Here is a 17192-nt window from a genome sequence, read left to right as displayed (position 1 = left end):
GGTTGTTTGGTGAAATTTCAGGATGATCATAAAATGCCCTCCAACCTTTTCAGCTGAATTTAATGTGACCTTCTCTAAACTTTTGAATGCACATGTCCAACTGTCCAATGTCTCAGTACTTTCTGCACAACTTGCTGTTCTCTAATAAGGAGCTTAATGGCAAAATTCACAACAGGTGTTTGATCCATGAATCGCCCAACAAATTTCAGGGTCCAGTTAGAATTGTTTTTTAAACAGTCCTCCTCATCATGCTGTTCACATTTTGAAATAATGAGACCAAGACGATACCTAACAATTGCTCAACAGTAATTTGCAATTGCGAAGCTTCAAGGAAGATGTTCTTAGATTTAAGTGACCACTGAACTTAGAGTGTCACAGAGGTCAGCAGGTCGCAACAAAGATTCAGGGAGACTGGAAGTGTCACAGAAGTCATTGAAGTGGATGTCCTTAGCCACATTCCACTCTGATACCGCTTCGTTGTGTACAATACCCTTTGGAACTGAATAATGAACGCCAGACAACTTCAAATTGTCCCTCCAGTGAGGAAGGAGACAAACTCTAGCGCCACCTATTGGAAGTAGCAATCCTAAAAGTCAAAAGTGTCTTTTTAAACAAGCCTTTTCATAAGGGCTGCTTCTCACTTGCGAGTTTCTCGCAGTAGAGCAATGCGAGAAAAACTCCCATTGGAATCGGACACATGTTAGTGAATGATTCAGCTCTCATCTGCGATTTTTTTCTCAGTCCAAATCGGACTGAGAAAAAAATCGCAGCATGCTGCTTTTTTGCGAGTTTCTCGCACCATTTGTCCCAATGATTTCCTATGGAAGGGGATTAAAAGTAGGATCACACACGCGCACCAGCGTTCACATTTGCGAGTGTGGCAGTAACTTCGCTCATTAAATATTCAACAGATGAATGTGACATCACATTCCCAAAGGTAAATTAAATGACACATGTGTAATAGCTTTTATATAATTAAGATGTTGCATGAAACTAGCATCGCAAACGCAACACACACGCGAGCAAAAAGCATCGCACTTGCGGTGCACTCGCACCTAACGTGAACTAAAATCAGCCGAGTATTTTTCAGCCCAGTAGGACCGATTTTACTCGCATAGATGTGTTTCCAGCCTAAGACTAAGGGGCACTTTGCACACAACGACATCGCAAGCCGATGCTTGCGATGCCGAGCACGATAGTCCCCGCCCCCGTCGCAGCTGCGATATCTTGTAATAGCAGCCGTAGCGAACATTATCGCTACGGCAGCTTCACATGGACTCACCTGCCCTGCGACGTCGATCTGGCCGGCGACCCGCCTCCTTATTAAGGGGGCGGGTCGTGCGGCATCATAGCAACGTCACACGGAAGGCGGCCAATAGAAGCGGAGGGGCGGAGATGAGCGGAACGTAAACATCCCGCCCACCTCTGTCCTTCTGCATAGCCGGCGTGAGCTGCAGGACGCAGGTAGGAGATGTTCCTCGCTCCTGCAGCTTCACACACAGCGATGTGTGCTGCCGCAAAAACGAGGAACAACATCGTATCTGTCGCAGTCGCGTAATTATGGAATTCCCAGACACTACACCGATGATACGATTACGACGATTTTGCGCTCGTTAATCGTATCATCTAAGATTTACACACTACGATGTCGAGTGCGACGCCGGAAGTGCGTCACTTTCGACATGACCCCTCCGACATCGCACCTGCGATGTCGTAGTGTGCAAAGTGCCCCTTAGGATTTATTGCCAGATCAGAATCCCAATTTGCAGACACGGTGTTTCGGGGTGATTGCCCCTCGTCAGTGCAAAGTGTGGGTATCTGATCTGGCTTCTGAGAAGCTATGTGGGGACCACGGGGAAGACTATTCTGCTTATGGAGACCTGACAAACCAGTCTGGCTGTCAGTAACACAACTTCAGGCGCATTGAAGGGAGGTGAGCGGCACCCACGTGTCATGTCAGACCATTCAAAAGCGTTTACATCAGCTTGGTCTGCGCGATAGATGACCTGCAAGGGTTCCTGACAACACCAGGCACAGTCGTCATCATCTTGCTGAACGAAGGATCAGTGAAGATGATAGGGCTCAGAATGGGGGACATATACAGTATAATAGGTTGGGGGACATATATACCTGGAAGGGGCCCAGGATGGGGGACCTTAGTATATAATGATGGGGGCAGTACACAGGTCTTTAAAGGATTTAGAACACTACAAGGGTCTATACATTTGACCAACATTAAAGAGGGGGGACCTGGAATTTCATATATCAGCTTTATTTTTTTTTTCTTAAATGGCAGGCAGAATTTATGCCACAACAAAGAACATCTGTTGTCTTATGAAATGCATTGGGTTTTTTTACATTTATCTTCTTTAGTCTGGGTGATTTTATTTTAACTAATCTAATATAGTTGGATTTTTTTTAATCCTTCTGAGCTGGAACAGTTTCTGGAAAAATTTCTGGCAGCTAGCAGGTTATGCCTAAGGCTTTGTGCGCACTGGAAAATGGAATTTTCTCAAGAAAATTCCGCAAGCACTGAAAGATTACCGCACCAGCGGTAAAAAACTGCGTCAAACTGCACCCGAAAACCGCATGCGGTTTTCCGCGGTATTGTTCGCGGTATTGCCACGTGCGGGTTGATACATGTGCTTTAATGCATTCAATGCAATAAAGCACATTGAAAAAAAAAGAAAAAAAAAGTTATTTCCTTCTTAGATAGCAGACAGATAAATAGATAGATAGAAGAATAGATAGAGAGATGGCTAGATAGTTAGATAGATAGATAGACAGAGAGTCCCTGTGAGCACACGCTGCATTTCTCACGGTCGGTAGTGAGTTCACATTACCGGCCGTGGGAAATGCCCTGTGGTTACCTATGCTGGCTCGCTGCGAGGCTGCATTCAGCGCTGTGTGTCAGTCGCGGCTGGATGCAAGCATCGCAGGACGTGGATTACGCCGGAGCTGTGTGTTTCGGGGGGAAATAATAAACGGGGGAACCAGAGGTTTTTTTGTGTTTTATTTAAAATAAAGGATTTTTCGGTGTGTGTGTTTTTTCACTTTACTTACGGGTTGATCATGTCAGCTGTCACATAGACGCTGCCATGATCAAGCCTGAACTTAGTGGCGGCAATCCGCTGTCATTAACTCCTTATATTACTCTGACTGCCACCGCATCACGGCACCAGGAAGAGCTGGGGACACTCCGGTACTGCCACATAATGGATGCGAGAGTCCCGGAGCAGTTGCGGCTGATATTCTCGGCTGCGGGAGGTGGGAGGGAGGCGGGGGACATTAACCCTGCCCCTCGCCCTCCCCAGCCTGAGAATACCGGGCCGCCGCTGTGTGCTTACCTCGGCTGGAAGGTAAAAATACGGCGGAGCCCTTGTGTTTTTTTTTCTATATTTCCGTTTGCGATGTGTATTCTATGTGTCTGTGTTCTATGTCTGTGATGTCTGTGTGTGTGTGTTTACTCTCTGCTCCGCTTCCTCTTCCTGTCATAATGACATCACTTCCCTGCAAACCGCAGGCAAGCGATGAACATTACCGCAGGTAAACCGCGAAATACCGGAGGGAATAACGCAGGAAAACGCAATGAACCGCACAGAATTTGCTGCCTGCGTTATTCCCTGCGGGATTTCACGATTACATTGCAGTCAATGGAGTGAAATCCCGCAGCGACGTGCGGAAAAGAAGTGACATGCAATTGTTTTTGCTGCGGGAATCCCACAGCAAAACATGCAGCTGTCAAATTCCGCATAGTGCGCACAGCATTTTTTTTCCATAGGTTTTGCTGGTGATTCACTGCAGAGATGTTATGAACATTTTCTGCAGCGAAACATGCAGCAAAACCGCAGGAAATCAGCGGGAAAAACCGGTAAGTGCGCACAGGGCCTAATTCTTAAAACAGAAGATACTGTTATATCGGATATGATCACTGAATGCCTGAAGTATAGCAGCAATCCCATACTATATTGAAGCCAGCCCCTACATAAGGCTTTAAGTGACCAGCTATTGTAGCAGTCGAAGGATACAGTTAGGCATACATTTTTCTTGCACTGGGCAATCTAGGATAGGCATATTGACCATCCATGTAATGCACAGATGAGCCGAGTCCATGAAGACAGGACTGCTGTGTGCATCAGTTCTGTGCTCATTTGATTAGTTTGTGTTTCCAATACTGCTAGATCAAAGACATTGCTTCCCTTGAGAGTCTAGTGTGACATGCACTACAATACACAACATTTATAAACATAGTGGCACTTACTAGGGACTCTGATTTGGTAGTGATTTAATACTGTGAGTGCTTCAACCGCTTCAGTCTTCGTTTCCCACTCAAGGAGACCAGACAAAGTTTTTGATAATGCTGTTAATGAAATACATAAAATAAGATTAAATAGGGAATGAAAACCAAAACCATAAGCAGGGTTAATAATAGAAGTAATATATTGAAGTACAATACTGAGTAATAGCATGTTCCCACATGGCAGTTTTTTTTGCATATTTTAATGCGTTTTTCCTTGTTTAATTTAAAGGGAACCAATGACCAGGATTTTCGTATATAACCTAAAGCCAGTGCTATACTGACACTATCAAGCTGATTCTCTACATACCTTTAGTGGTCAGCTCGGACAGCAGCTGAGGATCAGATAATATCTGGGGGGGGGTGTTCAGAATTATCCCCTCCCCCTGTTAGAATTAGTATACCGTACCTGAATATTGATTTCACTTTTCACTATCAGGACCTGTGTGAGGTCATACCCATGTGACCTGGTATCCAGCTTTGTTGGCTGAGGCCCCGCCCCTTCTGGTCACATGGGTATGACATCACCACAGGTCCTGGAAGTGAAAAGTTACATTGATTGTATAATACTTATGCTAATTCTAACAGGGGGATGGGATAAGTATGAATACCTACCAGATATTACCTACTCCTCAGCTGCTTTCACTCAAGAAGCTGCCGATTTTATAAACTTTACTTTCTTCGATTTCAAAACCTATACATCCGATCTGACCACTACAGGTATGTAGAGAATCAGCCCGATAGTGCTTGTATAGCACTGGCTTTAGGTTATATGCAAAAATCCTGGTGATTGGTTCCCTTTAATCAATAAAAGCAAGGAAAAAGCATCCCAGCAAAGTCAATGAGAATCGTGACTTGCTGTGCCCATGTCGCTTCTTTTTTCCTTGCAGATTTTGTTGCTGAAAAAAAAGGAGCATGTCAATTGTTTCTGCGTTTTTCCGCGCGAGCCCACATTAAAGGGACAGACACAGCCAAGGATGTATATATACATGCTTGGTCGCGGAGGGTTTAAATCTGACCACCAACACCAGAATGAATGGGTTCTATAGAACCAAAACATGTTTGGCACTACTCAGACATTTTTAATACTAACATTTTAACATAAGCCTGGGTTGAGCCACTAACCACAATAATCACATATGAGAAAACATTGTATCATTATAGAGAAGCCCTCAGAAGTTTGATAAGGTGCGAGACATATGGAACTCATCGGCGCAGACGGTCTTTCACAATTGAGGTATCATTTATATTACCAGTTACAGATTACATACAGTTTGGAGATGTAGGTGGGAATCTTACAGCAGGCAGCAAAAGGTTTTATTGTTAGTTCTAAAAGTTTAAACTCTGAGCTTGTACTTCAGGTTTGATGACAGAAGAGTAACCTGTCTATTGTTTCTATGCTTCTTCAACACAACATGGGTTTTAATTGACTGGCTAATATCAAAATATGTAATGCAACGTGTACTTGTACTGTGTATATTGTACTTCCTGTATATATACCTTTTGAAGAACAATGCATATTGTTGGACTTTTGTATCCTACTTCTGAAGAAGTTTTTTTGGAATACATGTAATATTGTTATGTAAGTTTTCAATAAAACAAATTAAAAAAAAAATTCACACAATTTCATAAATACGCTGAAATCATATCGACCTAAATTTACTACTAATATAAAGTACAATATTTTTTAAAAGAAGGGAATTTTGTTTACTTACCGTAAATTCCTTTTCTTCTAGCTCCAATTGGGAGACCCAGACAATTGGGTGTATAGCTATTGCCTCTGGAGGCCACACAAAGTATTACACTTAAAAGTGTAAGGCCCCTCCCCTTCTGGCTATACACCCCCAGTGGGATCACTGGCTCACCAGTTTTAGTGCCAAAGCAAGAAGGAGGAAAGCCAATAACTGGTTTAAAGACCAATTTAATCCGAGGAAACATCGGAGAACTGAACCATACCACATGAACAACATGTGTACCCGAAAAAACAGAAAAACCCAGAGAAAACAGGGCGGGTGCTGGGTCTCCCAATTGGAGCTAGAAGAAAAGGAATTTACGGTAAGTAAACAAAATTCCCTTCTTCTTTTTCGCTCCTAATTGGGAGACCCAGACAATTGGGACGTCCAAAAGCAGTCCCTGGGTGGGTAAAAGAATACCTCGTGATAGGGCCGTCAAACAGCCCTTTCCTACAGGTGGGCAATTGCCGCCTGAAGGACTTATCTACCTAGGCTGGCGTCTGCCGAAGCGTAGGTATGCACCTGAAAATGCTTGGTAAAAGTATGCAGACCCAATCAGGTAGGTGCCTGACACACCTGCTGAGCCGTAGCCTGGTGCCGTAATGTCCAGGATGCACCCACGGCTCTGATAGAATGGGCCTTCGGCCTTGAGAGAACCAGAAGCCCAGTAGAACTGTAGGTTTCAAGAATTGGTTCCTCGATCCCCCGAGCAAGGGTGGATTTGGAAGCTTGCGACTGTTTACGCCGACCAGCGACAAGGACAAAAAGTGCATCCGGGTGGCGCAGGAGCGCCATGCGGGAAGTAGAACCTGAGTGCTCTCACCAGAACCAACAGATGCAAATCTTTCTGAAATTGGTGGACTGGACGAGGACACAAAGAAGGTGAGGTGATATCCTGATTGATATGAAAGTGGGATACCACCTTAGGGAGAAAGTCCGGAACCGGACGCAGAACTACCCTGTCCTGGTGAAGGACCAGGAAGGGAGTTTGTATGAGAGCGTTGCTAGCTCGGACACTGTCCTAAGAGACGAGACCGTTACTAGAAGGCCACTTCCCGTGAAAAGCGGGAAGGGAGACATCTTTCAAAGGCTCGAAAGGCGGCATCTGGAGAGCAATTAGAACCTTGTTCAGATCTCAGGGCTCTAACGGCCGCTTGTACGGAGTGCTGAGAAGACAAACTCCCCGTAGGAACGTGCGTACCTGAGGAAGTCGTCGTTTCTGAAAAATACAGATAGCGCTGAGACTTGTCCCTAAAGGGAACTGAGCGACAACCCATTTTCCTACCTAGATTGCAGGAAGGAAGGAAACATAGACGATGCAACCGGCCAGGGAGAAACACCCTGCGCCGAGCACCGAGATAAGAATATCTTCCACGTCCTGTTCAAATGGAAGAATGGCCCTTGAGACAGCCAGTCTGATTGGTCTGGTAGTGCCCCCGGTTAGCCTACCGTGAGGCACCACAGAACCGAGTACCACAACATCCTCGGCCAATCTGTAGCGACGAGGATGGCGCGGCCGCAGTCGGTCTTGATCTAGCGCAGTACTCTGGGCAACAATGCCAGAGGTGGCACCTAAGGTAGCTGGAACTGCGACCAATGCTGAACTAAGGCGTTTGCCGCCAGAGCTCGATGATTGTGAAACCGTGCCATGAAGCTGGCACATTGTTGTTGTGCCGTGACGCCATTAGATCGACGTCCGGCCTCTGTCAGCGGCGCCAGATCTCCTGAAACCCGTCCGGGTGAGGAGACCATCCTCTTTCGGCCACACCTCAGCGACTTAGGAAGTCAGCTTCCTAGTTTCTACACTTGGGATGTGAATTGTGGATATGGTGGATGCCGTGTCTTCCACCCACATCAGAACCTGCCGGGCTTCATGGAAGGCTTGCCGGTTGCGCGTTCTTCCTTGGTGGTTGATGTATGCCACCGCTGTGGAGCTGTCCGACTGAAGTCGGATATGCTTGCTTTCCAGCCGCTGTTGGAAGGTTTGTAGGGCAAGATACACTGCTCTGTGTTCAAGAACATTGATCTGAAGGGTGGACTCTTGCTGAGTCCACGTACCCTGAGCGCTGTAGTGGAGAGAAACTGCTCCCCACCCTGATAGACTCGCGTCTGTCGTAACTATCGCCCAGGATGGGGATAGGAAGGACCTTCTTTTTTAACCAAGAGGTGGGAAGAAGCCACCACCGTAGAGATTCCTTGGCCGCCTGAGAAAGAACGACGACTCTGTTGAGGGACGTCGACTCCTCGTCCCATTGGCGGAGAATGTCCCATTGTAGTGGACGCAGTAAAACTGCGCGAAAGGAACTGCCTCCATTGCTACCATCTTACGTAGGAAGTGCATGAGGCGTCTCAATGTGTGCGACTGGTTCTTAAAGAAGAGCTTGCAGCCCGTAGTGAATGCTGTTTGTCTAGCGGAAGCTTCACTATCGCTGAGAGAGTAAGAAACTCTATGCCTAGATATGTTATCGATAGGGTCGGGGTCGGATCTGACTTTGAAAAGTTGATGATCCACCCAAAACTTTAGAGAGTCTCCAGCGCAACGTTCGGGCAGTGTTGGCATGTTTCCTAAGAGAGTGCCTTGACAAGTAGATCGTCTAAATACGGGATCACAGAGTGACTCTGAGAGTGCAGGACTGTGACTACTGCTGCCCTGACCTTGGCGAAGACCAGTGGGACTGTCGCTAGCCGGAAGGTAGAGCTACGAACAGAAGGTGTTCGTCTCCTATAACGAAGCGTAGACACGCTAGTGCTCTGGATCAATCGGCACGTGTGGATAAGCATCCTTGATGCCTAATAATGCTAGGAAATATCCTTGGGACCTTGAGGCGGAGTGATTCCATCCGGAACCGCCTGGTGTCCACGAGCTTGCTGAGCATTTTTAGATCCAGAACGGGATGGAACGGCCCGTTGTTATAGGTACCGCAAAGAATTTGGGGTAAAAACCGTGACCTTGTTCCTGAAGAGGAACGGGGGTCATCACTCTTTCTGCCTATAGAGTGCACCCTGTTTGCAGAAGAGCAGCGGCTCGGCCGGGAGGTGAGAAATTCTGAAGAATCGAGTTGGAGGACGAGAAGTGAGCTCTATCCTGTACCCGTGAGACAGAATGTCTCACACTCAATGGTCATTGACCTATGGCAGCTAAATATCGCCAAGGCGGGAGAGCCTGCTACCGACCGAGGCCGCAAGTCATGAGGAAGCCGCCTTGGAAGCGGGTTTTCAGACTGTCGATTTTTTGGGCGTGACTGAGCCCGCTAAGAATCTGAGCTCCTCTGATCCTTTTGAGTCCACATTGGACGAGGAAAAATGGGACCTGCCCGAGCCTCGAAAAGGCCGAAAACCCCGACTGCCTCTTGCTCTGTTGGGGTTTGTTGTGTCCGGGCTGAGGAAAGGATGAATCCTTACCCCTGGACTGTTTAATGGTTACATTCACCAAACAGTCGGTCAGCAGAAAAAGGCAACTGGTAGGCAACCTTTTTTGGAAGCAGAATCTGCCTTCCATTCACTTAACGAGCAGACCAGGCTCTGCTTAAAAACACGGAGTAGCGGAGGCTACCGCCGCACGGTTCGCAGAGTCCAGGACAATCTGAATCGCGTAAGAAGCAAATGCAGACATTTGAGAGGTTAAGGATGCCACCTGCGGCACAGATGTACGTGTAACCGTGTCAATCTGTGTAAGACAAGCTGAAATAGCTTGGAGTGCCCCAAGGGAGAGAATGCCGGAGCCAACAGCAGTTCCATCTCCCACTGCAACTATGGATCTAGCTACAAGCCTGGAGATTGGAGGATGCCGCTTGAGACACTGGGTCCAGTCCCTGACCAAGTCAGGGGACAGGGATAACGTGTATCCTAAGCCGTTTGGAGAAGCGCATATCTGGATAAGCGTGGTGTTCCTGGACTGCCTCTCTGAAGGCAGAGTGGTCCAGAAAAATACGTGAAGCTGACTCCTCCACTGGAGGAGCTGTGAGAAATAACCCACATTCTATAGATGGACGCTATAAGATTATTTACTATGGCGTCACGATCAGGTGTATCCAGATTGAGAGCGGTCTCAGGATCAGAATCCTGAGCCGCTACTTCCGCCTCATTACACAGCGAGTCCTTCTGCTAAGACCCTGATGAAACCGAGGCCGCTCATAGTGAGCCCGCTTAGGCTGTCTGGGACTGACGTCCGTGCAGAGCCGTGACTCTGGGATGCGTGTGACATTCCCGGAGCTGTTAGTTGTTCACACTGAGGGGGGCCATGGATCAATGATTCAACAGTGCCCATATTGTGAGAGACATGTCCGGACTGCTAGGCTTCTAGTATCATAGCCATAGTCTCAGAAAAACTGTCAGTAAATACTGCAGACACCGTCCTCATCCCCTGGCCATTAGTGCATACAATGGGAGTCTATGTAACCTGCCGGCCGTATAGCCGTACATGCTGTACCAGCTGTATAGAAAAACATGTGGTTCTGCACCTTTGTTTTACACAGAGAATATGCTGATAACTCCTCCGCATAATCCAGGAGGGTATATACAACGTGCGACCAAACAGTGCAATGTATATAGTACAAGCATATCTATAAGTGCACTTCTGCACTAGTGGGGTTAGCACCACAGGTGCTGCTTAACGCCTGTTGCAGCGATTGTGTGACTATCAGAATGCCAGGGTCTTCCACACTTGTCTCTGTTCGTACAGAAACTGACACTAATGGCTGCCGGCGTCCTTGTAGAGAAGGAAGCCGTGGGCGTGCCTGAGAAAGTGCGGGAATCCGGATTCACAGTGCACACAGTGAGAGGGGTGGAGTATGCAAAACATACTCCAGCTCTCAGCGCTGCTGTGCTATGCAGCGTCACGCCCCTACCCTGACTGTCAGGGCTGTGGGCGGTAACGAAGGGAGACTAGGCCCAGAAGCCGGGGACTCGAGTTAACAGCGCGGCCGCCGTAAAAGCGCGGGCCGCGCTGAAGTCCCCGGCGCACCACAAGTGCCAGCCGCGCCGCAGTCCCAGCGGCCGGCGCGACCGATTCCTAGAAGTGGCCAGCGTCCCGCCCCTCTCCTGACTGGCAGGTCTGGGGGCGGGAACGAACGGAAGCAGGCCGCAAAAGCCGGGGACTCTAGTTATCAGCGCGGCCGCCGTAAAAGCGCGGGCCGCGCTGAAGTCCCCGGCGCACCACAAGTGCCAGCCGCGCCGCAGTCCCAGCGGCCGGCGCGACCGATGCCTAGAAGTGGCCAGCGTCCCGCCCCTCTCCTGACTGGCAGGTCTGGGGGCGGGAAGGAACGGAAGCAGGCCGCAAAAGCCGGGGACTCTAGTTATCAGCGCGGCCGCCGTAAAAGCGCAGGCCGCGCTGAAGTCCCCGGCGCACTACAAGTGCCAGCCGCGCCGCAGTCCCAGCGGCCGGCGCGACCAATTCCCATAAGTGAGCCTGCTTCAGCGAAGCTGAATGAGGCCATGGCACAGGCGCCGCAGCGCTGATGTCCCCCGGCGCACTACAACACCCAGCATGCTGCGGTGTGAGCGCCAAATGCACGGGGACACAGAGTACCTTGAGGAAGCAGGGCCATGTCCCTGATGTACTCCGCTCCATCCAGCATCTTCTCCAGGGGCTGTAGATGGAGCACGGTCTCAGTGCCTGGAGACCGGTAAATCCCACTTCACCCAGAGCCCTGTAAAAAGGGATGGGGAAGGAATCAGCATGTGGGCTCCTGCCGCCGTACCCGCAATGGGTACCTCAACCTTACAAACACCTCCGACATACAGTGGGGTGAGAAGGGAGCATGCTGGGGACACTATATGTGTCCTCTTTTCTTCCATCCGACATAGTCAGCAGCTGCTGCTGACTAAAAAGTGGAGCTATGCGTGGATGTGTTGCCTCCTTCGCACAAAGCACAAAACTGGTGAGCCAGTGATCCCACTGGGGGTGTATAGCCAGAAGGGGAGGGGCCTTACACTTTTAAGTGTAATACTTTGTGTGGCCTCCAGAGGCAATAGCTATACACCCAATTGTCTGGGTCTCCCAATTAGGAGCGAAAAAGAAAATAAGATTTGAAAAAAAAAATGACTTTTTGAGAAGTCAAACTGGCATTGGAAGTAAATGATTAAGATGTAGTGAAAAAATAACAATATCTATTGATTTTTATGAAATGTAATATTGAATGTTACAATGGAAGCTGTAACATTATTGGTATTGGATTATACTCACGTTTGGCATCAAATACTTTGTACTTGATGAACTTCGGAACTTGGTGATCTTCACAGAGCTGTTAAAAAAATGGAAACCCGAAAAGTGATATAGCGAACAACACACTAGTATAACAATTCTGATTCAGGTATTACTAGTGGCTTATCCTATATTATGGATGAATACTAGTAAACTAAAACACCTTAGACTGGTATTCAGTAAACCAATTGTCACAGTGATCGGTGTGAACAGTTTTAGGGCTCATGCGCACGTTGCCGAATTTCGACCTGCGTCCCTTGCACAATCTGTGTAGATTAAGCATGAGACGTGCGCACATTGCGTTTGAGAGTGCAGCGATTTGGATGCCAAAATTTTGTTCCAAATGGCTGCGTTCTAAGAAGTAACATGTCACTTCTTTTGTGCGCTTTGGATGCAGGTCCCGCTCTGTCTATGGGAGAGACTGCATCCAGACTGCAGGAAATCGGCTTTTTTTCCTGCAGAAACACTGGATTCATTATGAAGTGTTTCTGCAGCGATTTGACGCGCACATGTGCTGTCAAATCCCTGCAGAAATTTCTGCAGGGACACGACGCAACGTGCACATGAGCCCTTACTCGCATGCCAAATGTTACCCTGCTGTGAATGTGGATTGGAAAAGTGTAGGGATTGTTTGCCTGCACTTTATCTTAGTACACTGTAAGTGTAACTCACCTTCTGGAAAATACTTTCTTCCATGCATAACGGAACATTATAGTAGTGAAGGACACAAGACGGCGGCTGGATTATGTTTTTGGATGCTTGGCCTGCGCTAGTAAACCTATTATTCTTGCTCATTGCAAAATCTTTGTAACTACTTGTTCCATCTTCGAGTTCAAATATCTGGCTTGGAACAACAGAGTGCTGTTTTGACACGCTGGGGAAAAAAAAAAAAAAGATAAGACCATCAGGTAAAATATTACATTTCCCTCAACACAAGTGCCAGGAAAATGGGGACCTGTCTATACAAGTCTAAGACATGTTCTGTTACTCTTACATTTGGTTTTAGTACCTTTAACTTACTTTAAGGTTACGTTCCCACGATAAGCTTTTGGTGAGTTTTTGATGTTGTAGAATTTCTGCAACCATTATTTATATTATGTTACTTGCATTTTTCCATTGCGTTTGTTCGTTTTGTTTAAAAAAAAAAAAAAAAATGTTATCGTGCCTTTTTGTTGCTTCGGTTTTTGTCTGTGTGTGATGTCCTGCTTTAAATAAAGCTGCTTTGTTCCTGAAACTCCCTGGTATTTGGTTTTGACAAAACTTTATTGACATTCTTAGGTGTGGATCAAATGCATTTTTGATGCGTTTCCGCTGCAGTTCAGTTTGCGCAGCGTAAAAAAAAAGCACAGTGCGCAGGAGATTTCTATAAATGCCATCTACTTTGCTAGAACTATAAGATGCTGCGTTTTTGATGCCGCAAAAACATGAGTCAAAAATGCATCAAAAGTTCATTGTGGGAACGTAGCCTACTAGTGAAGAACTGCTCTTGCTAAGGCCACCCCTCTACAGGGAGTTAGGCTATGTGCGCACTAGAAATGTGAAGTTTCTCAAGAAAATTTCTTGAGAAACTTCTGCCAGTGAAAGATTTCCGGACCTGCGGAAAAAATCCGCACCAAATCCGCATGCGTTTTTGCCGCGGATTTGCCGCAGGTTTGTCCCTGCAATAAATAATAAAGATAATCGATAGACAGATAATGGATAGAGGGAAAGATGGATAGATGAATAGATAGATAGATAGAGGGATAGATAGATGAATAGATAGATAGATAGAGGGATAGATAGATAGATAGATGAATAGATAGATAGAGGGATAGATGGATAGATAGATAGATAGATAGATAGAGGGATAGATAGATAGATAGATAGAGGGATAGATAGATAGATAGATAGAGGGATAGATAGATAGATAGATAGATGAGAAAAACCTATATAATGTTCCACCTCCCTGCATTTTCTAAGCTGGCACCCTTTAGTGACTTTCATGTGGCACTTAGGCTACTTTCACACCTCCGGTTTTTGCTATGCGGCACAATCCGGCACTTTGCATGAAAATCGCAACCGGTTTTTTTTGCTGCCGGTTGCAATTTTCCTGCATAGACTTTAATTAGTGCCGCATTGTGCCGCATGGCCTTGCGTTCCGTCCGTTTTTTGCCGCATGCGGCAGATGTAGCCGATGCGGCGGCCGGATGGAACGTTGCCTGGCACGTTTTTTTCGTGCGGCAAAAAAAACCGCATCGCGCCGCATTCGGCCGATGCGGCACATTTTTCAATACATGCCTATGGCGGCCGGATGCGGCGCGATGCGGCAATAACCGCATCCGGCCGCCGCATGCGGTTTTTGCCACTGCGCATGCTCAGTAGCATGCCGCAAGCGGCAAAAACCGGACTGGCCGCAAAGGAAAAACCTATGCAAAGGATGCGGTGTTTTCACCGCATCCGTTGCATAGCTTGCACAGCCGGATTGAGCCGCAGAGCTCAAGCCGGATGTGTGAAAGTAGCCTAAAGGGTGCTTAGCCTTGTATTTACCCATAAAATAAATAAATAATTAAAAAAAAATGACGTGAGGTCCCCCCATTTTTTGTAGCCAGCTAGGGTAAAGCAGACGGCTGCAGCCTGCAGACCACCGCTGGCAGCTTCACCTTGGCTGATAATCCAAAACAGTGGGCACCCCACGCTGTTATTTTAAATTATATAAATAATTTAAAACAAAAAACGTGGGGTCCCCCCCATATTGGATCACCAGCCAAGGTAAAGCGGACAGCTGGGGTCTGATATTCTCAGACTAGGGAGGTCCACTGTTATTGGACACTCCCCAGCCTAAAAATAGCAGGCCGCAGCCGCCCCAGAAGTGGCGCATCCATTAGACGTGCCAATCCTGGCGCTTTGCCCCAGCTCATCCCGCGCCCTGGTGCGTTGGCAAACGGGGTAATATATGGGGTTGATGCCAGATGTGTAATGTCACCTGGCATCAAGCCCTGGGGTTGGTGAGGTCAGGCGTCTATCAGATACCCGACATCACCAACCCAGTCAGTAATAATTAAAAAATAGACAACAAAAAAAGTTTTATTTGAAAAAACACTCCCCAAAACATTCCCTCTTTAACCAATTTATTGAAAAGAGCACAATCAATTCCACGTCCGGCGTAATCCAATAAGGGGGGGGGGGGCACGGCGATCCATACCATAGTCGCTGTCCCAGTCAATGAAAAACAGAATGTTCCCCATTGGCTGGGAGAGCAATGCAGTGACCTGAGCTAACATCAATAGGTCAGCTCAGGTCACTGCAGGGGATGACGAGCGCTGCCATCAGGAGCATAGATGAGATCATTACCTTCTGTGATCATCTCCTGTACTGCTGACGTCAGCGCTGTCACTGACTTATCGCGAGAGCCCGTGACGTCACCGCTAGTGACAGTCTCGGGCCGCTCGCGAGTCGGCCCTAGACAGCAGTGACAGCGCTGACGTCAGGAGGCAGGAGATCGTCACAGCAGGTAATGATCTCACCTCCTGACAGCAGCGATCGTCATCCCCGCGGCTGCCAGCACTGCAGGGTGTCAGTGTCTGCCTGCGCTGCAGCGTGACAGGCTGCTGACACTGCGGGCAGACACTGACACCCTGCAGTGCTGGGAGCCGCGAGGCCGGAGCAGGACACACACTGCACAGACACCTGGAGGTCGCACGGAAGTGCTTCTGTGCGGCGTCCAGGGAGTGTGACGTGTGTTTCCTCTGCTCCTCTTCCTGGCATAATGACATCGCTTCCTGCAAAACCGCAGGCAGCGATGGGCATTACCGCAGGTAAATCGCGGCTATTCCGATGGTATACCGCACATCATTGCTACCTGCGGAATACCCCCGGAATACCGCAGGTACCTGCGGAAATTAATGGACATGCACATTTTCTCAAGAAAGTTTCTCGAGAAAATTTTCTCAAGAAATTTTCTTGAGAAAAATCCGCACAGTGCGCACAGCTATTTTTTTTTCTCATTGAATTTCATGGGAAATGTCTGCACAAAGATTGCAGACATTTCTCAAGAAATTTCCGGGGCAAATCCGCGGGTAAATCCGCGGGAAAAACGGTCTAGTGCGCACATAGCCTAAAGAATGAGAATGCCTCGGATATATTCACAACACTTAGGCCCCGATTCATCATTTATTAAGTCACTGTCCTTTTTTGTTTTGTAGCATTAGTTGCCATTTTTTGTCACTAAATTCATCAAAATAGTGCACCCAGTTAATCAATTTGGTGCAAATCAAAAATTGTCTTTTTCCTTGCCTTGAACCGTTACTGTGACTTCTGGCGCTAAAAATTGCACTTTTGAGCCAAATTAGATGACTTTTTGAAACGTTACAATTGATGGATCAGACTACAAACATCTGGAATTGTTAACCTCCAACAACAACAACAACAATAGGCAAGCACATATAATAACGGAAAAAAGGCACAAAGAAAATGATGAATTGGGTGCAAATCAAAGTAAGGTAAAAAACTAGACAAAAAGAGGCACAAAGGCAATAATGATGGAGCCTTAGGGTATAAGTGCACACAATGTCTTTTTTAGGTTGTCAAAAACATCCATTTTTCAAGCAGAAGATACTTTAGTAATCTCTCCTTTCCTCTGACCTAAAGATTTTTTTTTTTTGGTGTGATTTGTTTGTTTTCTGACCACTTTTTCAACGTTCCTAACGGCCTTACCTCCCGGCAGCCTAAAGGCCGCTTTACACGCTGCAATATCGGTACCGATATTGCTAGCGTGGGTACCCGCCCGCATCTGTTGTGCGACACGGGCAAATCGCTGCCCGTGCCGCACAACATCGCCCAGACCAGTCACACTACTTACCTGCCCGTCAGAGTCACAGCGACGTCACAGCTGCGTCACTGAACCGCCGCCCAATAGAAGCGGAGGGGCGGAGATGAGCGGGATGTAACATCCTGCCCACCTCCTTCCTTCTGCATAGCGGCT

General features: G+C 47.4%; 1 protein-coding gene across 1 annotated transcript in view; it reads right to left on the bottom strand.

The window, feature by feature from the left end:
* Positions 1–17192, bottom strand: part of LOC142296186 (heterogeneous nuclear ribonucleoprotein L-like) — a 195705-nt gene that overhangs the window by 28676 nt on the left and 149837 nt on the right. Inside the window, exons 10-12 of the mRNA XM_075339490.1 lie at positions 12905–13106; positions 12215–12272; positions 4262–4360 (exon numbers count right to left, since the gene is read on the bottom strand). Coding sequence (XP_075195605.1) covers positions 4262–4360; positions 12215–12272; positions 12905–13106 — 359 coding nt within the window. The remainder of the gene's footprint in view (positions 1–4261; positions 4361–12214; positions 12273–12904; positions 13107–17192) is intronic.

This window comes from Anomaloglossus baeobatrachus, chromosome 3, assembly GCF_048569485.1.
Source record: "Anomaloglossus baeobatrachus isolate aAnoBae1 chromosome 3, aAnoBae1.hap1, whole genome shotgun sequence".
In the NCBI taxonomy this organism is placed as follows: domain Eukaryota; kingdom Metazoa; phylum Chordata; class Amphibia; order Anura; family Aromobatidae; genus Anomaloglossus; species Anomaloglossus baeobatrachus.
The sequence above is the reverse complement of the archived record's forward strand: the minus strand, read 5'-3'. Positions and strand labels throughout refer to the sequence as shown.